The sequence below is a fragment of the Oncorhynchus keta genome, chromosome 31 (genome assembly GCF_023373465.1).
Source record: "Oncorhynchus keta strain PuntledgeMale-10-30-2019 chromosome 31, Oket_V2, whole genome shotgun sequence".
Classification (NCBI taxonomy): Eukaryota; Metazoa; Chordata; class Actinopteri; order Salmoniformes; family Salmonidae; genus Oncorhynchus; species Oncorhynchus keta.
Window position 1 is genome coordinate 21,837,243 of NC_068451.1, and position 27,505 is coordinate 21,864,747.

Genomic DNA, 27,505 nt, shown 5'->3' on the forward strand with positions numbered 1-27,505 from the left:
TTTCCAAACATGCCACTATGCACATCTTATACCATTAATAACCCTAACACGTAATCCAAATTGCTTTTAAAAAATACCAGTAATTGAAAGGTATGTAAAAAATAATTGTGACTGATGGGAACATAGTGCTCTGCCTATAATAACATTAACAGACATTTGCCCCAATATCTACTGTATATACCTCAGCTCATTTACCCACACACCCCATCCCTCTTACCCCCATGCCCTAACCCTAACACCCACGTGCCAATACCCTAATATTGATACAATCAAGTACTGATACACCCATATCCTAGCCCTGAATGATACACCCATATCCTAGCCCTGAATGATACACCCATACCCTAGCCCCAAATGCCCTATTTGTTACTCATAGACCCCAGATCCTGTCAGTACACCTCATCCCTGATACTTGCCGATCTCAGCCCTTTCACCCATTTTCCTTAGGCCTGTATTCCCCAAGTCACCAACAGTAACCTATATCCAGCTATTCGCTGCACACCCCAACCCTGTTATTAGCATATCTTAGTCCTGTGACCTCTGACCTGGATACGGTAATAATTGACTAGATAAACTCATAGTACAGTGGTATGTTGCCAGAAAGGATTTGAATGGCCAATAGACGTCCATCCAGACCCATTGTCTGTATGAGCCTTGTTTAACCCTGCATTCTTAGAAAAAAGGGTTCCGAAAGGGTTCTTTGTTTGGCTGTTGCCATAGGAAAACTCTTTTTGGTTCCAGGTATAATCCTTTTGGGTTCCATGTAGAACGCTCTGTGGTTCTACATGGAACCCAAAATAGTTTTACCTGGAACCAAAATTGTTCTTTCAACCTGGAAGCAAGAAGGGTCATTCAAAGGGTTCTGCTATGGGGACAGCTAAAGAAACCTTTTAGGTTCTAGATAGCACCTTTTTGTCTAAGAGTGTACACCCCTTTCCTCAGATAAACAAGGGAAATCCATGTGTGTACTTATATAAACAGGTCTACCCCAGTGCCCAAGCCTCAATATTAATACAAACCAGGTTTACACTCGTACTTCAGACCCAATATTCTTACAGATCAGGTGTACACCTGCACATCTAACCCAATATTCTTACAGATCAGGTGTACACCTGCACATCTAACCCAATATTCTTACAGATCAGGTGTACACCTGCACATCTAACTCAATATTCTTACAGATCAGGTGTACACCTGCACATCTAACCCAATATTCTTACAGATCAGGTGTACACCTGCACATCTAACCCAATATTCTTACAGATCAGGTGTACACCTGCACATCTAACCCAATATTCTTACAGATCAGGTGTACACCTGCACATCTAACCCAATATTCTTACAGATCAGGTGTACACCTGCACATCTAACCCAATATTCTTACAGATCAGGTGTATACCTGCACATCTAACCCAATATTCTTACAGATCAGGTGTACACCTGCACATCTAACCCAATATTGATTCAAACATTTATAAAAAACAGGTCTACTGCTACATGTCAGCCCCAATTGTGATAAGAAATTAGGTGTATTTCTGCATTTCAGCCCCAATATTCATATAAACCAGATCTACACCTTTACTTCAGCTCCAATTTACATATCTGTAAAGTCTGCACCTGTGTTTGAACCCAATTAGTCAACTAAGCCAGGTCTAAATGTACCGAAGCCTGAATACTTATAACCTGTAAAACAGGTCTACCCCTGCACCTCATCTCCAGTACTCCTACAAACTAGGTCTACATCTTTGATTGAGTCCCAATACTAATATAAACCAGATCTACCCCTGCATACCGACATTGACAAGACCGCCTATAGGGAGGAGGTCAGAGACCTGGCTGTGTGGTGCCAGGACAACAATCTCTCCCTCAAAGTGATCAAGACAAAGGAGATGATTGTAGACTACAGGGAAAAGAGGACCGAGCACGCCCCCATTCTCATCGACGGGGCTGTAGTGGAGAGCATCAACTTCCTTGGTGTCCACATCACCAACAAACTAACATGGTTCAAGCACACCAAGACAGTCGTGAAGAAGGCTCGTCAAAACCTATTCCCCCTCAGGAGACTGAAAAGATTTGGCATCGGTCCTCAGATCCTCAAAAGGTTCTACAGCTGCACCATCGAGAGCATCCTGACTGGTTGCATCACTGCCTGGTATGGCAACTGCTCGGCCTCCGACCACAAGGCACTACAGAGGATAGTGCGAACAGCCCAGTACATCACTGGGGCCAAGCTTCCTGCCATCCAGGACCTCTATACCAGGCGGTGTCAGCGGAAGGCCCTAAAAATTGTCAGACTCCAGCCACCCTAGTCCTAAACTGGCAAGCGGTACCGGACTGCCAAGTCTAGGTCCAAGAGGCTTCTAAACAGCTTCTGTCCCCAAATCATAAGACTCCTGAACACCCAATCAAATGGCTTCCCAGAATATTTGCTTGCAGCCCCCTCTTTTACACCGCTGCTACTCTCTGTTATTATCTATGCGTAGTCACTTTAATAACTCTACCTACATGTACATATTACCTCAACTAACCGGTGCCCCCGCACATTGACTCCCACTGTATATAGTCTCGCTATTGTTATTTTACTGCTGCTCTTTAATTCTTATCCATATTTTCTTAAACTGCACTGTCGGTTGGGGGCCTGTAAGTAAGCATTTCACTGTACTCGGCGCATGTGACTAATAACATTTGATTTGGTTTTGAATCATACTTGACACCTGAATAATGCATAATATATGGCTTATTTGTTAATAAATACAACTTTAACTTCTCTAGAGTCTGTAAAGTACAAAATCATTTATTTCCACTATTGTGACCGATGTAATCAAATGACTAAAATGAAAATCTGAAATTAAGCATATTTCACATTGTTCTGTCCTTGACTGACTGACTGGCTGCCTGCAGCTATTGAAAGTAGAACTGCATGCAGCAGCACACCATGGTGTTCTGGATCAATCTCCACTCCCCACCTTGTCCTCAGCTCAAATAGTGCAGAGGCACTGTAATGTTGGCATTATCTTATAATACTGAACCTTTCTAGTTCAAGTCTCTCTCTCTCTCTCTCTCTCTCTGTCTCTCTGTCTCTCTGTCTCTCTGTCTCTCTGTCTCTCTCTCTGTCTCTCTCTCTGTCTCTCTGTCTCTCTGTCTCTCTGTCTCTCTGTCTCTCTCTCTGTCTCTCTCTCTGTCTCTCTCTCTGTCTCTCTCTGTGTCTCTCTCTGTGTCTCTCTCTGTGTCTCTCTCTCTTTCTCTGTGTCTCTCTCTCTGTCTCTCTGTCTCTCTCTCTGTCTCTCTCTCTGTGTCTCTCTCTCTGTGTCTCTCTCTCTGTGTCTCTCTCTCTGTGTCTCTCTCTCTCTGTGTCTCTCTCTCTCTCTGTGTCTCTCTCTGTCTCTCTCTGTCTCTCTCTCTCTCTCTCTGTGTCTCTCTCTCTCTCTCTCTCTGTGTCTCTCTCTCTCTCTCTCTCTCTCTCTCTGTGTCTCTCTCTCTCTCTCTCTGTGTATCTCTCTCTGTGTATCTCTCTCTCTCTGTGTCTCTCTCTGTCTCTGTCTCTCTCTCTCTCTCGGGTTTATGAACGTTTTTGATCATTACATTTTTTTTATCAACCAAGGCAAGTATTAAAATATAAAATATTCTCCCTCTCATTCCATTTCCCTCTCTCTGTCTCTCTGTCTCTCTGTCTCTCTGTCTCTCTGTCTCTCTGTCTCTCTGTCTCTCTCGCTCTGCAGTGGGTGAGTATGTGAGTGAAGCCCTGTTGGTTCCAGACCGATGCCGTTTCCTGCACCAGGAGCAGATGGATGTCTGTGAGAGCTACGTCTACTGGCACAACATAGCCAAGGAGGTGCGGGCAGAGCGACATTATATTAACTAAGATTATATTAGAGTTAATTAAATTATGCATAAATTACATTACATGTTCATTTTTCAATTCATTTCTTAAGTTTTAATTGGGTTTTAACACAACTAAGACTCTTTATAGAGAGTTAGCATAGACTCTATAAGACATTAAACTTTGACTTGGACTAATTGAGTCAATAACTAAACTGCAGTGTCGACTGCAGTAAAAGACTTTGGCTGGAAGCTAACTGTACCCAGCTGGGTGTAGTGTAACATACAGTACCATACTGTATCAGCAGAGAAAGTAGCTAGAGGAGTTTAATATAGGCCGGGGACGTGAGGTGGTTTAATATAGGCTAGGGAGGTGAGGTGGTTTAATATAGGCTAGGGAGGTGAGGTAGTTTATTATAGGCCAGGGAGGTGAGGTAGTTTATTATAGGCCGGGGAGGTGAGGTAGTTTATTATAGGCCGGGGAGGTGAGGCAGTTTATTATAGGCCGGGGAGGTGAGGTAGTTTATTATAGGCCGGGGAGGTGAGGCACTTTATTATAGGCCGGGGAGGTGAGGTAGTTTATTATAGGCCGGGGAGGTGAGGTAGTTTATTATAGGCCGGGGAGGTGAGGCAGTTTATTATAGGCCGGTGAGGTGAGGTAGTTTATTATAGGCCGGGGAGGTGAGGCAGTTTATTATAGGCCGGGGAGGTGAGGTAGTTTATTATAGGCCGGGGAGGTGAGGCACTTTATTATAGGCCGGGGAGGTGAGGCACTTTATTATAGGCCGGGGAGGTGAGGTAGTTTATTATAGGCCGGGGAGGTGAGGCAGTTTATTATAGGCCGGGGAGGTGAGGTAGTTTATTATAGGCCGGGAGGTGAGGTAGTTTATTATAGGCCGGGAGGTGAGGTAGTTTATTATAGGCCGGGAGGTGAGGTAGTTTATTATAGGCCGGGAGGTGAGGTAGTTTATTATAGGCCGGGAGGTGAGGCAGTTTATTATAGGCCGGGAGGTGAGGCAGTTTATTATAGGCCGGGAGGTGAGGCAGTTTATTATAGGCCGGTGAGGTAGTTTATTATAGGCCGGGGAGGGGAGGTGGTTTATTATAGGCCGGGAGGTGAGGTAGTTTATTATAGGCCGGGAGGTGAGGTAGTTTATTATAGGCCGGGGAGGTGAGGTAGTTTATTATAGGCCGGGGAGGTGAGGTAGTTTATTATAGGCAGGGGAGGTGGTTTATTATAGGCCGGGGAGGTGAGGTGGTTCATTATAGGCCGGGGAGGTGAGGTAGTTTATTATAGGCCGGTGAGGTGGTTTATTAATGGCCGGGGAGGTGAGGCAGTTTATTATAGGCCGGGGAGGTGAGGTAGTTTATTATAGGCCGGTGAGGTGGTTCATTATAGGCCGGGGAGGTGGTTTATTATAGGCCGGGGAGGTGAGGTAGTTTATTATAGGCCGGGGAGGTGAGGCAGTTTATTATAGGCCGGGGAGGTAAGGTAGTTTATTATAGGCCGGGGAGGTAAGGTAGTTTATTATAGGTTGGGGGGGTGAGGCAGTTTATTAAAGGCCCGGGGGTTGAGGCGGTTTGTTATAGGCCTGGGGGGTGAGGCGGTTTATTATAGGCCGGGGGGGGTGAGGCAGTTTATTATAGGCTGGGGGTGAGGCGGTTTATTATAGGCCCGGGGGGTGAGGCGGTTTATTATAGGCCCGGGGGGTGAGGCGGTTTATTATAGGCCCGGGGGGTGAGGCGGTTTATTATAGGCCCGGGGGTGAGGCGGTTTATTATAGGCCCGGGGGTGAGGCGGTTTATTATAGGTTTATTATAGGGGGTGAGGCGGTTTATTATAGGCCCGGGGGTGAGGCGGTTTATTATAGGCCCGGGGTGAGGCGGTTTATTATAGGCCCGGGGGGTGAGGCGGTTTATTATAGGCGTGGGGGTGAGGCTGTTTATTATAGGCCTGGGGGTGAGGCGGTTTATTATAGGCCTGGGGGTGAGGCGGTTTATTAGAGGACGGGGGTGAGGCGGTTTATTAGAGGCCGGGGGTGAGGTGGTTTATTAGAGGCCGGGGCGGGTGAGGTGGTTTATTAGAGGCCGGGGGTGAGGTGGTTTATTATAGGCCGGGGAGGTGAGGTAGTTTATTATAGGCTGGGGAGGTGAGCTAGTTTATTATAGGCCGGGGAGGTGAGGCAGTTTATTATAGGGAGGTGAGGCAGTTTATTATTGGCCGGGGGAAATGAGGTAGTTTATTATAGGCCGGGAGGTGAGGTAGTTTATTATAGGCCGGGCGGTGAGGCAGTTTATTATAGGCCGGGGAGGTGAGGCAGTTTATTATAGGCCGGTGAGGTAGTTTATTATAGGCCGGGGAGGTGAGGTAGTTTATTATAGGCCGGGGAGGTGAGGCAGTTTATTATAGGCCGGTGAGGTAGTTTATTATTGGCCGGGGAGGTGAGGTAGTTTATTATAGGCCGGGGAGGGGAGGTGGTTTATTATAGGCCGGGGAGGTGAGGTGGTTTATTATAGGCCGGGGAGGTGAGGTGGTTTATTATAGGCCGGGGAGGTGAGGTAGTTTATTATAGGCAGGGGGAGGTGGTTTATTATCGGCCGGGGAGGTGAGGTAGTTTATTATAGGCCGGGGAGGTGAGGCAGTTTATTATAGGCCGGGGAGGTGAGGCAGTTTATTATAGGCCGGGGGTGAGGCAGTTTATTATAGGCCTGGGGGGTGAGGCAGTTTATTATAGGCCGGGGGGGTGAGGCAGTTTATTATAGGCCGGGGAGGTGAGGCAGTTTATTATAGGCCGGGGAGGTGAGGCAGTTTATTATAGGCCGGGGAGGTGAGGCAGTTTATTATAGGCCTGGGAGGTGAGGTAGTTTATTATAGGCCGGGGAGGTGAGGCAGTTTATTATAGGCCGGGGAGGTGAGGCAGTTTATTATAGGCCTGGGAGGTGAGGTAGTTTATTATAGGCCGGGGGTGAGGAAGTTTATTAGAAGCCCGGGAGGTGAGGCAGTTGATTATATGCAAGAGAATCGAGGAGGTTTATTATATGCAAGAAAGGTGAGGCGGTTTATTATAGGCCGGGGGTGAGGTAGTTTATTATAGGCCGGGAGGTGAGGTAGTTTATTATAGGCCTCGGAGGTGAGGTAGTTTATTATAGGCCTCGGAGGTGAGCTAGTTTATTATAGGCCTCGGAGGTGAGGTAGTTTATTATAGGCCGGGGAGGTGAGGTAGTTTATTATAGGCCGGGAGGTGAGGCAGTTTATTATAGGCCTGGGAGGTGAGGTAGTTTGTTATAGGCCGGGAGGTGAGGCAGTTTATTATAGGCCGGGGAGGTGAGGTAGTTTATTATAGGCCTGGGGGGAGGTGAGGTAGTTTATTATAGGCCGGGGGTGAGGAAGTTTATTAGAAGCCCGGGAGGTGAGGCAGTTTATTATAGGCCGGGGAGGTGAGGTAGTTTATTATAGGCCTGGGGGGGTGAGGTAGTTTATTATAGGCCGGGAGGTGAGGTAGTTTATTATAGGCCGGGGGTGAGGTAGTTTATTATAGGCCTGGGGGTGAGGAAGTTTATTATAGGCCGGGAGGTGAGGTAGTTTATTATAGGCCGGGAGGTGAGGAAGTTTATTATAGGCCGGGAGGTGAGGTAATTTATTATAGGCCGGGGGGAGGTGAGGCAGTTTATTATAGGCCGGGGAGGTGAGGCAGTTTATTATAGGCCGGGGAGGTGAGGTAGTTTATTATAGGCCTGGGAGGTGAGGTAGTTTATTATAGGCCGGGGAGGTGAGGTAGTTTATTATAGGCCGGGAGGTGAGGCAGTTTATTATAGGCCGGGAGGTGAGGCAGTTTATTATAGGCCTGGGGGGGGTGAGGCAGTTTATTATAGGCCGGGGAGGTGAGGTAGTTTATTATAGTCCGGGGAGGTGAGGTAGTTTATTATAGGCCGGGGGGTGAGGTAGTTTATTATAGGCCTGGGGGGGTGAGGAAGTTTATTATAGGTCGGGGAGGTGAGGTAGTTTATTATAGGCAGGGGAGCTGGTTTATTATAGGCCGGGGAGGTGAGGTAGTTTATTATAGGCCGGGGAGGTGAGGCAGTTTATTATAGGCCGGGGAGGTGAGGCAGTTTATTATAGGCCGGGGAGGTGAGGCAGTTTATTATAGGCCGGGGAGGTGAGGTAGTTTATTATAGGCCGGGGAGGTGAGGTAGTTTATTATAGGCCGGGGAGGTGAGGTAGTTTATTATAGGCCGGGGAGGTGAGGCAGTTTATTATAGGCCGGGGGGTGATGCAGTTTATTATAGGCCTGGGGGGGTGAGGCAGTTTATTATAGGCCGGGGAGGTGAGGTAGTTTATTATAGGCCGGGGAGGTGAGGCAGTTTATTATAGGCCGGGGAGGTGAGGTAGTTTATTATAGGCCGGGGAGGTGAGGTAGTTTATTATAGGCCGGGGAGGTGAGGTAGTTTATTATAGGCAGGGGAGCTGGTTTATTATAGGCCGGGGAGGTGAGGCAGTTTATTATAGGCCGGGGAGGTGAGGCAGTTTATTATAGGCAGGGGAGCTGGTTTATTATAGGCCGGGAGGTGAGGCAGTTTATTATAGGCCGGGGAGGTGAGGCAGTTTATTATAGGCCGGGGAGGTGAGGCGGTTTATTATAGGCCGGGGAGGTGAGGTGGTTTATTATAGGCCGGGGAGGTGGTTTATTATAGGCCGGGGAGGTGAGGCAGTTTATTATAGGCCGGGGAGGTGAGGTAGTTTATTATAGGCCGGGGAGGTGAGGTGGTTTATTATAGGCCGGGGAGGTGGTTTATTATAGGCCGGGGAGGTGAGGTAGTTTATTATAGGCCTGGGAGGTGAGGTAGTTTATTATAGGCCGGGGAGGTGAGGCAGTTTATTATAGGCCGGGGAGGTGAGGCAGTTTATTATAGTCCTGGGAGGTGAGGTAGTTTACTATAGGCCGGGGAGGTGAGGTAGTTTACTATAGGCCGGGGAGGTGAGGTAGTTTATTATAGGCAGGGGAGGTGGTTTATTATAGGCCGGGGAGGTGAGGCGGTTTATTATAGGCCGGGGAGGTGAGTTGGTTTATTATAGGCCGGGGAGGTGAGGTGGTTCATTATAGGCCGGGGAGGTGAGGTAGTTTATTATAGGCCGGTGAGGTGGTTTATTATAGGCCGGGGAGGTGAGGCAGTTTATTATAGGCCGGGGAGGTGAGGTAGTTTATTATAGGCCGGTGAGGTGGTTCATTATAGGCCGGGGAGGTGGTTTATTATAGGCCGGGGAGGTGAGGTAGTTTATTATAGGCCGGGGAGGTGAGGCAGTTTATTATAGGCCGGGGAGGTAAGGTAGTTTATTATAGGCCGGGGAGGATAGGTAGTTTATTATAGGTTGGGGGGGTGAGGCAGTTTATTAAAGGCCCGGGGGTTGAGGCGGTTTGTTATAGGCCTGGGGGGTGAGGCGGTTTATTATAGGCCGGGGGGTGAGGCAGTTTATTATAGGTTGGGGGGGTGAGGCGGTTTATTATAGGCCCGGGGGGTGAGGCGGTTTATTATAGGCCCGGGGGGTGAGGCGGTTTATTATAGGCCCGGGGGGTGAGGCGGTTTATTATAGGCCCGGGGGGTGAGGCGGTTTATTATAGGCCCGGGGGGTGAGGCGGTTTATTATAGGCCCGGGGGTGAGGCGGTTTATTATAGGCCCGGGGGGTGAGGCGGTTTATTATAGGCCCGGGGGTGAGGCGGTTTATTATAGGCGTGGGGGGTGAGGCGGTTTATTATAGGCCTGAGGGGTGAGGCTGTTTATTATAGGCCTGGGGGGTGAGGCGGTTTATTATAGGCCTGGGGGTGAGGCGGTTTATTAGAGGACGGGGGGGTGAGGCGGTTTATTAGAGGCCGGGGGGGGTGAGGTGGTTTATTAGAGGCCGGGGGGGTGAGGTGGTTTATTATAGGCCGGGGAGGTGAGGTAGTTTATTATAGGCCGGGGAGGTGAGGCAGTTTATTATAGGCCGGGGGGTGAGGAAGTTTATTATAGGCCGGGGGGGTGAGGTAGTTTATTATATGCAAGAGAATCGAGGAGGTTTATTATATGCAAGAAAGGTGAGGCGGTTTATTATAGGTTGGGGGGGTGAGGCAGTTTATTATAGGCCCGGGGGTTGAGGAGGTTTATTATAGGCTTGGCGGGTGAGGCCGTTTATTATAGGCCTGGCGGGTGAGGCCGTTTATTATAGGCCGGGGAGGTGAGGCGGTTTATTATAGGTCAGGGGGGGTGAGGTGGTTTATTGGAGGCCGGGGGGTGAGGTGGTTTATTAGAGGCCGGGGGGGTGAGGTGGTTTATTAGAGGCCGGGGAGGTGAAGTAGTTTATTATAGGCCGGGGGGGTGAGGTGGTTTATTAGAGGCCGGGGGGTGAGGTGGTTTATTATATGCAAGAGAATCGAGGAGGTTTATTATATGCAAGAAAGGTGAGGCGGTTTATTATAGGTTGGGGGGGTGAGGCAGTTTATTATAGGCCCGGGGTGAGGAAGTTTATTAGAAGCCCGGGAGGTGAGGCAGTTTATTATAGGCCGGGAGGTGAGGTAGTTTATTATAGGCCTGGGGGTAGTTTATTATAGGCCGGGAGGTGAGGCAGTAGTTTATTATAGGCCGGGAGGGGGGTGAGGTAGTTTATTATAGGCCTGGGGGGGTGAGGAAGTTTATTATAGGCCGGGGAGGTGAGGTAGTTTATTATAGGCCGGGGAGGTGAGGAAGTTTATTATAGGCCGGGGAGGTGAGGTAATTTATTATAGGCCGGGGAGGTGAGGCAGTTTATTATAGGCCGGGGAGGTGAGGCAGTTTATTATAGGCCGGGGAGGTGAGGTAGTTTATTATAGGCCTGGGAGGTGAGGTAGTTTATTATAGGCCGGGGAGGTGAGGTAGTTTATTATAGGCCGGGGAGGTGAGGCAGTTTATTATAGGCCGGGGAGGTGAGGCAGTTTATTATAGGCCTGGGGGGGGCAGTTTATTATAGGCCGGGAGGTGAGGTAGTTTATTATAGTCCGGGGAGGTGAGGCAGTTTATTATAGGCCGGGGGTGAGGTAGTTTATTATAGGCCTGGGGGTGAGGAAGTTTATTATAGGTCGGGGAGGTGAGGTGGTTTATTATAGGCAGGGGAGCTGGTTTATTATAGGCCGGGAGGTGAGGTAGTTTATTATAGGCCGGGGAGGTGAGGCAGTTTGTTATAGGCCGGGAGGTGAGGCAGTTTATTATAGGCCGGGGAGGTGAGGCAGTTTATTATAGGCCCGGGGTTGAGGAGGTTTATTATAGGCTTGGCGGGTGAGGCCGTTTATTATAGGCCTGGGGGTGAGGCCGTTTATTATAGGCCGGGGAGGTGAGGCGGTTTATTAGAGGCCGGGGGTGAGGCGGTTTATTATAGGTCAGGGGGTGAGGTGGTTTATTGGAGGCCGGGGGTGAGGTGGTTTATTAGAGGCGGGGGGTGAGGTGGTTTATTAGAGGCCGGGAGGTGAAGTAGTTTATTATAGGCCGGGGGTGAGGTGGTTTATTAGAGGCCGGGGGGGTGAGGTGGTTTATTATAGGCCGGGGAGGTGAGGTAGTTTATTATAGGCCGGGAGGTGAGGTAGTTTATTATAGGCCTGGGGGTTGAGGCGGTTTATTATAGGCCTGGGGGTGTTGCAGTTTATTATAGGCCGGGGAGGTGAGGTAGTTTATTATAGGCCGGGAGGTGAGGCAGTTTATTATAGGCCGGGAGGTGAGGTAGTTTATTATAGGCCGGGGGGGTGAGGTGGTTTATTAGAGGCCGGGGGGTGAAGTAGTTTATTATAGGCCGGGGGGGTGAGGTGGTTTATTAGAGGCCGGGGGGGTGAGGTGGTTTATTATATGCAAGAGAATCGAGGAGGTTTATTATATGCAAGAAAGGTGAGGCGGTTTATTATAGGTTGGGGGGGTGAGGCAGTTTATTATAGGCCCGGGGGTTGAGGCGGTTTATTATAGGCCGGGGGGGGGGTGTTGCAGTTTATTATAGGCCGGGGGAGGTGAGGTAGTTTATTATAGGCCGGGGAGGTGAGGCAGTTTATTATAGGCCGGGAGGTGAGGTAGTTTATTATAGGCCGGGGGGTGAGGAAGTTTATTAGAAGCCCGGGAGGTGAGGCAGTTTATTATAGGCCTGGGGGTGAGGCGGTTTACTATAGGCCGGGGGTGTTGCAGTTTATTATAGGTTGGGGGGGTGAGGCAGTTTATTATAGGCCCAGGGGGTGAGGCGGTTTATTATAGGCCCAGGGGGTGAGGCAGTTTATTATAGGCCTGGGGGTGAGGAAGTTTATTGTAGGCCGGGGGGGTGAGGAAGTTTATTATAGGCCGAGGGGGTGAGGAAGTTTATTATAGGCCGGGGGGGGTGAGGAAGTTTATTATAGGCCTGGGGGGGTGAGGAAGTTTATTATAGGCCGGGGAGGTGAGGTAGTTTATTATAGGCCGGGAGGTGAGGAAGTTTATTATAGGCCGGGGAGGTGAGGTAGTTTATTATAGGCCGGGGAGGTGAGGTAGTTTATTATAGGCCGGGGAGGTGAGGCAGTTTATTATAGGCCGGGGAGGTGAGGCAGTTTATTATAGGTCGGGAGGTGAGGCAGTTTATTAGAAGCCCTGGAGGTGAGGCAGTTTATTATATGCAAGAGAATCGAGGAGGTTTATTATATGCAAGAAAGGTGAGGCGGTTTATTATAGGTTGGGGGGGTGAGACAGTTTATTATAGGCCCGGGGGTTGAGGCGGTTTATTATAGGCCTGGGGGGTGAGGCGGTTTATTATAGGCCGGGGGGGGTGTTGCAGTTTATTATAGGTTGGGGGGGGGTGAGGCAGTTTATTATAGGTTGGGGGCGTGAGGCAGTTTATTATAGGCCCAGGGGGTGAGGCAGTTTATTATAGGCCCGGGGGGTGAGGCGGTTTATTATAGGCCTGGGGGTGAGGCGGTTTATTATAGGCCTGGGGGTGAGGCGGTTTATTATAAGCCTTTGGGGTGAGGCGGTTTATTATAGGCCTGGGAGGTGAGGCGGTTTATTATATGCCGGGGAGGTGAGGAAGTTTATTATAGGCCGGGGGGGTGAGGAAGTTTATTATAGGCCGGGGGGTGAGGAAGTTTATTATAGGCCTGGGGGGGTGAGGAAGTTTATTATAGGCCGGGGAGGTGAGGTAGTTTATTATAGGCCGGGGAGGTGAGGTAGTTTATTATAGGCCGGGGAGGTGAGGCAGTTTATTATAGGCCGGGTAGGTGAGGCAGTTTATTATAGGCCTGGGAGGTGAGGTAGTTTATTATAGGCCAGGGGTGAGGAAGTTTATTAGAAGCCCGGGAGGTGAGGCAGTTTATTATAGGCCCGGGGGGTGAGGCGGTTTATTATAGGCCTGGGGGGTGAGGCGGTTTATTATAGGCCTGGGGGGTGAGGCGGTTTATTATAGGCCTGGGGGTGAGGCGGTTTATTATAGGCCTGGGGGTGAGGCGGTTTATTATAGGCCTGGGGGTGAGGCGGTTTATTATAGGCCTGGGGGGTGAGGCGGTTTATTATAGGCCGGGGGGTGAGGCGGTTTATTATAGGCCCGGGGGGTGAGGCCCGGTTTATTATAGGCCGGGGGTGAGGCGGTTTATTATAGGCCCGGGGGGTGAGGCGGTTTATTATAGGCCCGGGGGGTGAGGCGGTTTATTATAGGCCCGGGGGGTGAGGCGGTTTATTATAGGCCTGGGGGGTGAGGCGGTTTATTATAGGCCTGGGGGGTGAGGCGGTTTATTATAGGCCTGGGGGTGAGGCGGTTTATTATAGGCCTGGGGGTGAGGCGGTTTATTATAGGCCTGGGGGGTGAGGCGGTTTATTATAGGCCGGGGGGGTGAGGCGGTTTATTATAGGCCTGGGGGGTGAGGCGGTTTATTATAGGCCTGGGGGTGAGGTGGTTTATTATAGGCCTGGGGGTGAGGCCGTTTATTATAGGCCTGGGGGGTGAGGCCGTTTATTATAGGCCTGGGGGTGAGGCGTTTATTATAGGCCTGGGGGTGAGGCGGTTTATTATAGGCCTGGGGGTGTTTATTATAGGCCGGGGGTGAGGTTTATTATAGGCCTGCGGGGTGAGGCCGTTTATTATAGGCCTGGGGGGTGAGGCCGTTTATTATAGGCCTGGGGGTGAGGCGGTTTATTATAGGCCGGGGGGTGAGGCGGTTTATTATAGGCCTGCGGGGTGAGGCGGTTTATTATAGGCCTGCGGGGTGAGGCCGTTTATTATAGGCCGGGGGGGTGAGGCCGTTTATTATAGGCCTGGGGGTGAGGCGGTTTATTATAGCGGGGGGTGAGGCGGTTTATTATAGGCCTGCAGGGTGAGGCGGTTTATTATAGGCCTGCGGGGTGAGGCCGTTTATTATAGGCCGGGGAGGTGAGGCAGTTTATTATAGGTCGGGAGGTGAGGCAGTTTATTAGAGCCCTGGAGGTGAGGCAGTTTATTATAGCCCAAGAGAATCAAGGAGGTTTATTATATGCAAGAAAGGTGAGGCGGTTTATTATAGGTTGGGGGGTGAGACAGTTTATTATAGGCCCGGGGTTGAGGCGGTTTATTATAGGCCTGGGGGTGAGGCGGTTTATTATAGGCCTGGGGGTGTTGCAGTTTATTATAGGTTGGGGGCGTGAGGCAGTTTATTATAGGTTGGGGGCGTGAGGCAGTTTATTATAGGCCCAGGGGGTGAGGCAGTTTATTATAGGCCCGGGGGTGAGGCGGTTTATTATAGGCCTGGGGGTGAGGCGGTTTATTATAGGCCTGGGGGTGAGGCGGTTTATTATAAGCCTTTGGGGTGAGGCGGTTTATTATAGGCCTGGGAGGTGAGGCGGTTTATTATATGCCGGGGAGGTGAGGAAGTTTATTATAGGCCTGGGGGGTGAGGAAGTTTATTATAGGCCGGGGGTGAGGAAGTTTATTATAGGCCTGGGGGGGGTGAGGAAGTTTATTATAGGCCGGGGAGGTGAGGTAGTTTATTATAGGCCGGGGAGGTGAGGTAGTTTATTATAGGCCGGGGAGGTGAGGCAGTTTATTATAGGCCGGGTAGGTGAGGCAGTTTATTATAGGCCTGGGAGGTGAGGTAGTTTATTATAGGCCAGGGGTGAGGAAGTTTATTAGAAGCCCGGGAGGTGAGGCAGTTTATTATAGGCCCGGGGGGTGAGGCGGTTTATTATAGGCCTGGGGGTGAGGCGGTTTATTATAGGCCTGGGGGGTGAGGCGGTTTATTATAGGCCTGGGGGTGAGGCGGTTTATTATAGGCCTGGGGGTGAGGCGGTTTATTATAGGCCTGGGGGTGAGGCGGTTTATTATAGGCCTGGGGGTGAGGCGGTTTATTATAGGCCTGGGGGGTGAGGCGGTTTATTATAGGCCTGGGGGTGAGGCGGTTTATTATAGGCCTGGGGGTGAGGCGGTTTATTATAGGCCCGGGGGGTGAGGCGGTTTATTATAGGCCCGGGGGGTGAGGCGGTTTATTATAGGCCCGGGGGGTGAGGCGGTTTATTATAGGCCTGGGGGTGAGGCGGTTTATTATAGGCCCGGGGTGAGGCGGTTTATTATAGGCCCGGGGGGTGAGGCGGTTTATTATAGGCCTGGGGGGTGAGGCGGTTTATTATAGGCCTGGGGGTGAGGCGGTTTATTATAGGCCTGGGGGGTGAGGCGGTTTATTATAGGCCTGGGGGTGAGGCGGTTTATTATAGGCCTGGGGGGTGAGGCGGTTTATTATAGGCCTGGGGGTGAGGCGGTTTATTATAGGCCTGGGGGTGAGGCGGTTTATTATAGGCCTGCGGAGTGAGGCCGTTTATTATAGGCCTGGGGGGTGAGGCCGTTTATTATAGGCCTGGGGGGGTGAGGCGGTTTATTATAGGCCTGGGGGGTGAGGCGGTTTATTATAGGCCTGGGGGTGAGGCGGTTTATTATAGGCCTGCGGGGTGAGGCCGTTTATTATAGGCCTGGGGGTGAGGCCGTTTATTATAGGCCTGGGGGGTGAGGCGGTTTATTATAGGCCTGGGGGTGAGGCGGTTTATTATAGGCCTGCGGGGTGAGGCCGTTTATTAGAGGCCTGGGGGGTGAGGCGGTTTATTAGAGGGCTGGGGGTGAGGCGGTTTATTAGAGGCCGGGGGGGTGAGGCGGTTTATTAGAGGCCGGGGGGGTGAGGTGGTTTATTATAGGCCTGCAGGGTGAGGCGGTTTATTAGAGCCCGGGGGGCGAGGTGGTTTATTATAGGCCGGGGGGGGAGGCGGTTTATTAGAGGCCGGGGGGGTGAGGTGGTTTATTATAGGCCTGCGGGGTGAGGCCGTTTATTATAGGCCGGGGGTGAGGCCGTTTATTATTGGCCTGGGGGTGAGGCGGTTTATTATAGGTCAGGGGGGGTGAGGTGATTTGAGGCCGGGGGGGTGAGGTGGTTTATTAGAGCCCGGGGAGGTGAGGTGGTTTATTAGAGGGGGGGTGAGGTAGTTTATTATAGGCCGGGAGGTGAGGTGGTTTATTTGAGGCCGGGGGTGAGGTAGTTTATTATAGGCCGGGAGGTGAGGTGGTTTATTAGAGGCCGGTGGGGTGAGGTGGTTTATTAGAGCCCGGGGGGTGAGGTGGTTTATTAGAGGCCGGGGGGGTGGTGGTTTATTAGAGGCCGGGGGGGTGAGGTGGTTTATTAGAGCCCGGGAGGTGAGGTGGTTTATTTGAGGCCGGGGGGGTGAGGTAGTTTATTATAGGCCGGGGAGGTGAGGTGGTTTATTTGAGGCCGGGGGGGTGAGGTAGTTTATTATAGGCCGGGGAGGTGAGGTGGTTTATTAGAGGCCGGGGGGGTGAGGTGGTTTATTAGAGACCGGGGGTGAGGTGGTTTATTAGAGGCCGGGGGGGTGAGGTGGTTTATTAGAGGCCGGGGGGGTGAGGTGGTTTATTATAGGCCGGGGAGGTGAGGTGGTTTATTATAGGTCAGGGGGTGAGGTGGTTTATTAGAGGCCGGGGAGGTGAAGTAGTTTATTATAGGCCGGGGAGGTGAGGCAGTTTATTAGAGGCCAAGGAGGCCTCTCTCTAGTTCACCTTGGTCTTTTCCAACTTGATTCATGTTTTAACATTTTTCTCATCCTCTCTCTTTCTGTTTCAGGCCTGCACAGCAGACAGTCTGGAGCTGCATAGTTATGGGATGCTGTTGCCGTGCAGTGACCGTTTCCGTGGGGTGGAGTATGTGTGCTGCCCGGGGAGGGGCGGGTCCAGTGGCAGGGGGGAGACCGAGGGAGGGGATGTTCTCCCAGCAGGACCCCAGGCCCTCACCCCTCAGGTCAAAGTCAACACAGGGTGAGTCCCATTACCCCTTCTCTCTGTGGTGATGATAATGATGATGATCGTAATGTTTGACCTTGTACCCCATTCCCAGAGTCAAAGTGACAACTCCCACCACAAGCCCCTCTCCTGACACTGATGTGGACACGGCAGACATGGAGGAGGAAGATGATGAGATGGTGGAAGAGGATGAGCAGGTGGTGGAGGAGGAGGAGGAGGAGGCAGTAGAAGATGAGGAGGAGGAGGAAGAGGAGGAGGAGGAGCAGCAGCAGGAGGTTGCAGAAGCAGCAGCAGTGAAAGAGGAGTATGAGTACTCCATTGACTCTGGCCCCTACCAGGCTACTGACTACACAGACTCCTTCTACTATGAGAAAGGCCAGGGTCAGGCTGGTCGCAACCCCTCCACATCCCCACCCCAGACCAGGGGAGACAGCCGTGAGTAAAACCTCTACATTCTATCACACAGTTACATCTTTGCCCTGTCCAGAAACAATCTTTAGCCCCTACTTACCACCTCTCAACTAGATCTGAGAGTATTTAATGGGCATAAGCTTTATAGGAAGTGGAGTATTAAGTAGTGTCAGGGGTTCTGTGTCTAGTCTGGATCTTTCTCTCTAAAGGCCAGTCTCCGTAGGGGAATAGTCTGTAGTTGCTACCCTTAGAGTGGTTAACAGGGCAGTAAAAAAATTGAGTAAATGCTGACATCACCCTCCCATCTCCCACTTACTCTTACATACTGGGGAATGAACTGTAGTGCCCAGTTGGCATCTCCAATACTTTCTCTCACACACTCTATCTCTCTGTAATAGACTAAGGATGATTACACACACACACGCATGCATGCAAGGGCACGTACACACACACACACACACACACACACACACACACACACACACACACACACACACACACACACACACACACACACACACACACACACACACACACACACACACACACACACACACACACACACACACACACACACACACACACACTCACCATGCCTATCTGTCTGGCTGGATATAGGAGTTAGATAGGAGTGGCTGGCTGATGTATTTACAGCACTACTCGTCTCCAACTCAATAATGCTGACCACTCACCCTACTATCTGGATCAATGGCTCTCTGTCTCTCTGGGTAATGGCAGTGATTAGGATATCTTTCTGTCTCCCTCATCCTTCCCCTGTCTTTCATTCTGCTGCACTGCCTGTACCTCCATCTCTCTCTCTTCTCTCCTTCTCTGTTTTCCATCCTTTATTCTCTCTCCCTCTCGTTCCCCTCCTCTCCTTATCCCCCGCTCCTCCTTCTCCTCTGTAGTACCCACCCCTCACCCCACAGATGGCGTGGATGTTTACTTCGAGATGCCAGGGGACGACAGCGAACACGCCAACTTCCTGCGTGCCAAGATGGACCTGGAGGAGCGGCGAATGAAACGCATCAATGAGGTAAGGTGGACAGGGAGGCGGGTTTGGACAGGCAATGAACCAATAAGAAGAGGCCAGGCCTGCTGTGCTGTTTCCATATCTGTGATCTCCTACAGAACCCACTGTTGACCGACTGGGGCAAATTGCTCTGGGACCTGAAGTGAGGTTTTAATGCAATATTAATATATTGGGAGAATCTCAATTGAATACTCTTTATGTCCTCTTTCCTCAACTCCTTCTCAAAACCCATTGGAGGAGAAGGTCAGAGGGCGGGACCGCTGGCTTTCTCATCCAATGGGTTTTGAGAAGGTTGCGAGGAGTATGCAATTGAGATTGTCCCACTGTTTACTTCTAGTAAACCAAGCCAAGTGGATACCCAAGAACAGACAGACTTTTTTAGTAGCTGAAGTTTGAGGCAGATATGGAGCATTTTAAATATCAGAATGGTCCTCGGTGGATTCCTGTCTGAGGAAATTAGTACTTGGCTCTGAGTGTGTTTGCGAATGACGTTAACGCACGTTGCCTTTTCAGATCATGAAGGAATGGGCTGAGGCTGACAACCAGTCCAAGAACCTGCCCAAGTCTGACCGCCAGGCCCTTAATGAGGTAAGAAGATGGAATAGGAAGAGGAGGGGATGGAAGAAAGGAGAAGAGGATTAAAGAAGGAAGAAAATATGGGAGATGGACACTCATACACCTATTAACACAACAATGATCCCCTCTCCTCTCCCCCCAGCATTTCCAGTCTGTGTTGCAGACTCTGGAGGAGCAGGTGGCAGGGGAGAGACAGAGGCTGGTGGAGACCCATCTGGCCCGCGTGGTGGCCACCCTCAACAACAACCGCAGACTGGCCTTGGAGAGCTACCTGACCGCTGTGCAGGCCGAGCCCCCTCAGGTCCGCAGGGATATCTACATTTTGTTAGGCAGAGAGCATGACTGTACAGATCTGCACCGCTGCTGGGTTTTTCACACAACAATTTCCTGCGTGTATCAAGAATGGTCCACCACCCAAAGGACATCCAGACAACTTGACACTGTGGGAAGCATTGGAGTCAACATGGGGCAGCATCCCTGTGGAATGCTTTCGACACCTTGTAGAGTCCATGCCCTGACGAATTGAGGCTGTTCTGAGGGCAAAGGGAGGGGTGCAACTCAATATTAGAAAGGTGTTCCTTATGTTTGGTATACTCAGTGTATATTTGTTAGGCAGAGAGAATGAGTGGACTGTAGTGTATTGATCATTTCTACCACACCTTCTCCACCCACTCCATTCTCTGACTATAATATCCCTCTCCTCTCAACAGCCGGAGCGGGTGCTGCAGTCTCTGAAGCGATACATGGCAGCAGAGCAGAAGGACCGCAGACACACTCTGAGACACTACCAGCATATTGAGGCCGTCGACCCCCAGAAGGCTGAGCAGATGAAGTTCCAGGTGTGAAATGAAAATATACCGGAATATACTAGGATGAAAAGATACTGTACCTCTTCCTTAAGCAGTGATGCTGCTTCATGAAAAACTGAACTCATAAAATAACTCTTAAAGGGGCAATCAGCAGTTGAAACAATAAAAAAAAGTGTATTCCCGCGCCCGTTTCGGTAAAAAGCTGAGGGAGCTTTGTCTTGTAATGAACCTAACCAGCATTGATCTCTTGGGGTTGCAGGTCTACACCCACCTCCATGTGATTGAGGAGAGGATGAACCAGAGCTTGGCATTACTCTACAAGGTCCCTGCCTTGGCTGAGGAGCTGCACGATGATATCCGTATGCTACACTCCTCTCTACACTCCTGTTAGCCATGTAGACCAGGATGTGGGGTTACTGCCCCTGTCCTTATATTCATGTTTTAGTGCCTTCATAAGACATTTAGAAAGAGATAAGTGAGCATTTCTCATGATGGCTTTTGTAAGACATTGCATGTTCCAAGTTCACATGATCTATTAGTAGGTTGTTATTATCTTGACATTTCTCTATGGAACTCTCATTCAGAAAAAAAAGGATGGGTGTATATAAGGTGTAAATAACGCAGTGTTGCCGTAAATACATGATACTTTACTGTATATCAAGCTTTCCTGTTTTTAAAACCTACTTGTTTCTCCCTCCCTGTAGAGGAGCTGGTGAAGGCGGAGCGAGGAGATATCAGTGAGCTCATGACCACTTCCTTCTCTGAGACACGCACCACCGAGGAGCTGCTTCCTGCCGAGAGTGAGGAGGAGAAGGATGACGAGGAGGAGGAGGAGAGAGCCTTCCAGAACAGGCCCTACCCACCTCGCATCGGTACGGACACACACACACACACACTCATGAATGCACGCATACACACAAAATGTCTCCTCTTCAAATAGTTCAGGAATTAATTAATTTCTTTGAATACAAGCAGTAGGTTAACATTTTATTTATCTCTATTGTTTCTGTCCTGTCAAGACCCACAGTCCAACACTAAGAAAGGTGAGTTAAAGAGAAGGGACATGAAATCTGATATTTGTCTGCCAAAATGTAATTTTCAAAGACAGAAACGTTGAAGTTGATCTGTGTTTTCTGCCTCTGCACTCAGCCTCTACAGACGAGTATGACTATGCCACATCTGAGAGAAGCCCCACATATGAATATGAGGAGAAAGTAAGAAAAAACATATTTTTTTTAATTACAAACATACACATCACTTTACGGACATGGTATCCTACTTGCACTTGTGTTTACAACACTGCCAAGAGTTACACTGACACATTATCTCAATCATCTCATCTCTCCTTCTCTCCCTCCATCCCAACCCACTTTGTATCTCACCTCCTCAAGTGTATATGGAAAAATAGCTTGTGTCGCCCTGCAGCCTCCACGTGATCAACTGCTACATTTTTACTCACTTACTATAACATCCTCCCACAGCAGGAAGTCAACTCCTATAGAGATATAGTTAATGTGTTCTATTTAATTCTGTGGTACTTCCTCTGTAATGACCTATTAAATTACCCCCTCTCTCACTTTTGCTCTCACTCTCTAGATTAACACCTCTCTAGAGCTCAAGCAGGTGGTCTTCAAGTCTCCTGAGATCCAGACCGATGAACTGGTGAGTCTGCTACCTAGATAAGTGTCTAGTTGGGCTGGGCGGACCCATCCCCTCTTGTGGTATTGTAAGTCATTCCCATGATGATATCAACCTCTAATTTCTCCATCTTCCCCTCTTTGTGCCTTCTCTTCCCCTTTTCTGTTTCTGTCCTTAGCAACCAGACGCCCTGGAGACGTTCAACCGCGGGGCCATGGTGGGGTTGCTGGTGGTTGCCGTGGCCATCGCCATGGTGATGGTGATCAGTCTGTTGCTGGTGCGCAGGAAGCCGTATGGCACCATCAGCCACGGCATCGTGGAGGTAGGAGGCAGGGAATCAGAAAGAACAAACACCTGCTCACTTTGATGCTTCCAAAACTTGTAATCTGGAACAAATTGTTCCGATTGGTGTTTTTAAATCACTGATGAAGGATTTTGAGGCTGATTCCTTGACCTGTCAATGTTTTTAATTTGCTGTTTTATGATTTTGTTGTACTCTTGTGAATTCTATGGTTTTTATGAGATTACTTGTAGTTTTTCATGTCTGTCTGTAATTGTGTAATGACTTGGTGCTGCCTATCTTGGCCAGGACACTCTTGAAAAAGAGATTTCAAATTTCAATGAGCCCTTCCTGGTTCAATCATGTAAATCGCAGTCCAGTAGACCTCTTTATTATCATCCCTTCCAGTTCCATTACTCACACAAATTGTTGATTCGTTGATTGTTTGTACAGCTTCTAGCTGTATGCAAAATAAAACTAAACACAATCAATAAATCAAATGTATTTTATGAAGCCATTATTACCTCAGCAGTTGTCACAGTGCTTTACAGATGCCTTGCCTAAAACTCCAGAGAGAAAGCAATGCAGCTGTAGAAGCACAGAGGCTAGGAAAAACTCCCTAAAAAGCAGGAACCTAGGAAGAAACCTAGAGAGGAATCAGGCTCTGAGCGGTGGTCAGCCCTCTTCTGGCTGTACCGGGTGGAGATGCATGTGGCCATTATGGCCAGATAATTTTTGAAGAAGTTCAAACTTTCATAAATGACAAGCAGGGTCAAATCATAATCATGGTGGCTAGAGGGTGCAGAAGAGCAATACCTCAGGAGTAAATGTCAGTTGGCTTTTCATAGGCAGGTATTCCCTGCAGCGGAAGGTAGGAGAGGCACTTTATGCTTATAGCACATTAGTGTCCCCTCCTTCCTGCTGATAGCACTTCCTTACACCGTAGCATTTACTTGTACTGTATCAGTATAACCTTTGACCCGCCATGTCTCACAGCAGGTTGACCCCATGCTGACCCCAGAGGAGCGCCAACTAAACAAGATGCAGAACCACGGCTACGAAAACCCCACCTACAAATTCTTTGAGCAAATGAACTGAGGCGATGGGTGTGGCCTCCCGGTCATGCCCAATCACACGAGGCTCTCCCTTTCCTTGTTCCCCTCCTAGAGGTGGTCCCAGTCACACCGCCTATGATGTATTAAGATGTATCATTACGACCAACACTTTAATGTAACTTGACAAGCAAATAGGGGGGTATACGCCCCAAACCTCTGACCAACCATGTCCCCACATCAGTTTTGGAATGTAAACCAGTAACAGAGACGTATTACCAGCTGATCCATCCTCTTACTCTTCTGGTCTAGAATAAAGGGGTGGACATTAATGCCACAGTGTAACAATCATCTCCTTTGGAGAGATTCACTCCTGTCTGCTTGGATAGGAATACCATTGGAGTGGCTAGAGTTGACCCCCTTATTCTTAATCAAATTGGATTGATATTTGTCAGAAACTGACAATGTTGAACACTGCATTTTGCTTTGTTGTGTATGTCATCTGTTTATTCTTTGTTTCTGTGTTACAGCTCTGATTCATTATATTCCACTTCAGATAAATGGTGTAAAATGTGAACAAACAATATAGTCTGATTATAGTATAACTGATTTAAATCTCCATATAAACTGGTTCTCTATCTAAAGCTACAATGACTCTGGCATGATGACCACCAAGCCAACCCCACCTCCATGAGTCAATGTAGGACATCTTCTTTCAAAGCCAGGCACAGTTGTAAAGGTTAAGCAGAGATGAGGAGGTTGGGAATGTGAGGTATTGAAGCTTGATTAACTTAGTTGTTACTTACACCCACATATATTATCAATCCATAGTAATATGGGTTGGTGATTTTTTGATATTAAGCCCAATCTCATCTCCTTCAGTCTGTGGCATCTGACACAACTGGCACCCAGAGCCTGTTCTATGCGATGTGAACTATATAATTGAACTAATGTACCAAATGTTCCGTTAAGTGAATAACTGCTACCGAAAAAATGGTAACAAAGTAATGAGAAGTCCATTGTTTTAATGAAAGCATGCAGATTTGGTGTATGATGCTACCGTCTTTGTGTTGTTCCTGTTCTTTGCTTTTGATAAGATGGAAATGTGACCGATTAAAATGGACAGTGTAAATATCTTTAGAAAAAAAAACATCTTCAAAATAGACATTTCTAGAATGATTTTGCATTAGTGTAATGGAATAAAGAAGAATACCTTGTGCTGTTCAGAGAGAGAACATTTTCCTAACATGGCTGATTGAAAACGGACTGTTGTAAAAACCAGCACAAGACGATACAGTTAACTTCTGACTGAATGTATTTTAGGTAGATGTTGAGACTCCATTTCTTCTTCGGTAGGGCATCACTCCCCTAGTAGAACCCCAAGGACTAACCGGTAATCAGTAGACAAGCTACATGTCCGAAACCTTCCTCATTATCTCACTGTAGTTTATTAACACTGGATGTCTCTTTTCACTATTTGCAGGTCTGAATGAGAACAGTGAGATGTCATTCATTATTTTGGTGCAATGGACTTTAGCATTAGGGAACATAGTGATGTTGGCAACGTGGTGATATTGTGAAACAGTTGCACCTAAGGAGGTATGCCGAGGACTGGACTATTGCTCAGATTGGGTGGGACCACAATATTTGCTCTAGCACACCTTAGTAAGTTATCTTCAGTTTATTGCTTCAAATTCGAGTTGAATCTTTATTAGGGACATAGCCGGTTTCAGGCAGGATGAACATACAATACAGAACATATAGACGCTGTATAAACACCAGTTGAATGTTAGTCTACTAGGGAGATGTGTTGCGTCTCACTGAAGTATCTGTCACCGTTATTATGATCAATATCATTCACTGTATATAGATAAGAAGGGATTGTCCACTTTTCAATGGCTGATTGTTGCCTCTTGGATGGGTTTTATGTTGAATTTATTTTCCACTACATGATTTTGGCACCAGAGAGAGTTCTCTGTGTTGGATGGTCAACATACACAGTAGGAGGCTTCTTCGTAATCTACAGTGTCAAATCCAACTACTGTTTGCCTACTGTACTACAGAGGATCCTAACCAAAACCAATCATCCTTCACTACTCTCAGAATTCTGAAAATAGCACTTTGTAAAACACCACCAGTCCTGAAACATCCTTAGATGTTTGTTGTTTATTTATAACTCATGGCTAGGTTGTTCTGCTGTGTACTCCATGAAACCACTGGCGACACGAGGGAGTAAATTATTGATCACATCAGAGGAGAGATGTGGCTGACTCACCATCATCACCTAAAACCGTTCTGTTTCTTTATTCAAACACTGCTTTGAATATGGGAAGAGGAGTTCAAATACTTGAACTAAATTTGAATTTTCCATGTATTGCTTTTGGATTGTAGGAATCACAGGTTGTGGTTACTGCATCAAGATCATTAGAGAGCTGAGATAGTCTTTGTATAATTTGTACAGCTCCGTTTAGTGAATGAAAACATGGTACGTTCACAGTTTAAGTCAGTTGAACCTTGTATCGATACTACTGAAACCATAGAAGAGAACAAGCTTGCCTGTGTTTCCCCAAAGATTCAAGGTTTTCCTACCAGCATTTAGCAGATGTAGAATGGTGTATACTGTAGTGACTGAACACACATTTGTATGTCCTCTCTTGATTAAGATACTTCTATGTTGGCCTTCCTCCCCACCAGAGAAAATATAAACAATTATATGGAGAGTTTAATTGCTGCATTATTGCCTTTTACAATGCTGTGTTTTGGATGTAATTATGTATTTTTTATTTGAGTAATTATCAATTGGATTGAGGGTCATGTTTTCTCACTGTATGAAAAATGTAGTAGCTTGTTTAAGGCACTGTAAAGAGGTTAAATGTCTAACCTGCAGTTCAGATACAGTAGACCTACACTGTCTAAGTGCATTGTTGGGCCAGTAACCGAAAGGTTGCTGGATCGAATCCCCGACCTGACAAGGTTCAAATCTGTCGTTCTGCCCCTGAAAAATGCATTTAACCCACTGTTCCCTGGTAGGCCGTCATTGTAAATAAGAATTTGTTCTTAACTGACTTGCCTAGTTAAATAAATGTTCAATTTAAAAATGAAAAAAGTCTAACTAAATTGTCCATGGTGTGGCGCCAAGCACAACTGAACAAAATATTGCTCTATGTCAGACAGATACTGACTATATATAATGTGAACTCCCACCGTTTTGACTATACTCTGTTTGGAATGAGGGAGCTGATCTTCAAAAAATCCATTCAGAACTTGACCAAAGACATACTCTGCTCTAGAAGAGGTCAGACAACTGACTAATTTGGCCAATTGTCCTGAGCTATGTAGAATGTAATTCATGTGCAAGAAATCTGAGCAATGGAGATCTGACTAAGTGATTAAGCTAATTAAAACTGTAATAAAATTACAAATGACCCACGAAACACTGTTTCTTGAATCACTGTTCTTCCCCTCTGACTACAGGATGGGATAGTTGTCTTGATTTTATAATACCAGCCAGGGGTCACCAAGAGAGACGCATGTGTTCTGTCACAGCTATGACCAGAGAGATATGGTCTATGGTTCTAATAACACATTAATAAACACACCACCCACAGGAAAGTGGAGTGTTGTAAAGTATGGCTTTTATTGTGGCGGGGTATAGCCTATTTTTTATCTAGTTTGGTGAAGGTATCTATCTATACTGTGTGCAACACTATAAATTTTGCTGCCATATTTGGGGTTTGATGTCTTGATTGAAACCCACTTTCATATTTGTACAAAACAAAACCAGCGTTGATAGTTAAGGAAATAAAACCTCAAGTGTTGTGAAAATGTGTTTATGCAGGGAGTTGAACACACATCAAACCAAACACCTATTTAGTTTCAATAGAACATGTAGCACAATGACATCACATCCTGTTCTTTCACCTCAATTTCCATTCCAGTTTTAAAACGTCACAGACTGAAACTATCTGCAATGTCAGGAAGTCAACATGGTTATGGTTTTATGGTTTATTCTAGGCCAAATGACAACCCTCGGCAGCAATATTGTCTTAAACACCATAGACAATGGTTTTGCTTGTCTAAGTTAAATTCACCTGTTTCAATTGAAACTCATCTTAGTGGAATTTTTAGTTTTTTTTAAGTGTCAGCAGGCTCAGAACATGTTATTTGGTTGTAATGTTATTAGGCTTTAATTATGACTTTTTATATGACATTTGATACATGATTATTTATCTAGGCCAGTGGTCACAAACCAGTCGGTAGCAATCTACTGGTCGATCTCAGAGGAATTCCTATTAGATCATCAAGCATTTTTGTAAAAAAAAAAAAAATGTGCGTTCCCCCTACAACCAGTACTGCAGCTGCATTGAATGAGTATAACAAAGTGTTCCGATAAGCTTGCGCTGTTATTATTAGCAGCTTGTGTCTAATTTAATATCAAGGAATATTTCACTTTCTCTGGTCAAATGAGTAACAACATCAATTGGTGCATGAGTCAAAAATAATGCAGTAAGACCTGAGTTTGGCCATCAGTTGGAATATGGTGTCCCCACAGAACAATGAGAGAGAGTTTAGAACTTCTAGGGCTAGGCCTCTTTTTTTCTCCATTTCCACCTGAATGA

The 27,505-nt window shown here is 47.7% G+C and overlaps 1 protein-coding gene across 2 annotated transcripts in view; it reads left to right on the forward strand.

Moving 5' to 3' along the window:
- Window positions 1-26,320, forward strand: part of LOC118373837 (amyloid beta precursor like protein 1-like) — a 73,694-nt gene extending 47,374 nt beyond the window's left edge. Inside the window, exons 4-17 of one of the 2 annotated variants that reach the window (XM_052489961.1) lie at window positions 3,720-3,832; window positions 16,912-17,102; window positions 17,182-17,522; window positions 18,407-18,534; window positions 19,045-19,119; window positions 19,250-19,408; window positions 19,818-19,946; window positions 20,176-20,275; window positions 20,621-20,788; window positions 20,936-20,959; window positions 21,066-21,130; window positions 21,513-21,578; window positions 21,733-21,876; window positions 22,834-26,320. In XM_052489961.1, the coding sequence (XP_052345921.1) occupies window positions 3,720-3,832; window positions 16,912-17,102; window positions 17,182-17,522; window positions 18,407-18,534; window positions 19,045-19,119; window positions 19,250-19,408; window positions 19,818-19,946; window positions 20,176-20,275; window positions 20,621-20,788; window positions 20,936-20,959; window positions 21,066-21,130; window positions 21,513-21,578; window positions 21,733-21,876; window positions 22,834-22,932 (1,802 nt within the window). In that variant the 3' untranslated portion in view covers window positions 22,933-26,320. Of the gene's footprint in view, window positions 1-3,719; window positions 3,833-16,911; window positions 17,103-17,181; window positions 17,523-18,406; window positions 18,535-19,044; window positions 19,120-19,249; window positions 19,409-19,817; window positions 19,947-20,175; window positions 20,276-20,620; window positions 20,789-20,935; window positions 20,960-21,065; window positions 21,131-21,512; window positions 21,579-21,732; window positions 21,877-22,830 lie in introns of both variants that reach the window. The other variant, XM_052489960.1, reaches the window with a different exon arrangement.
- The last annotated feature ends 1,185 nt before the right edge of the window (window positions 26,321-27,505 follow it).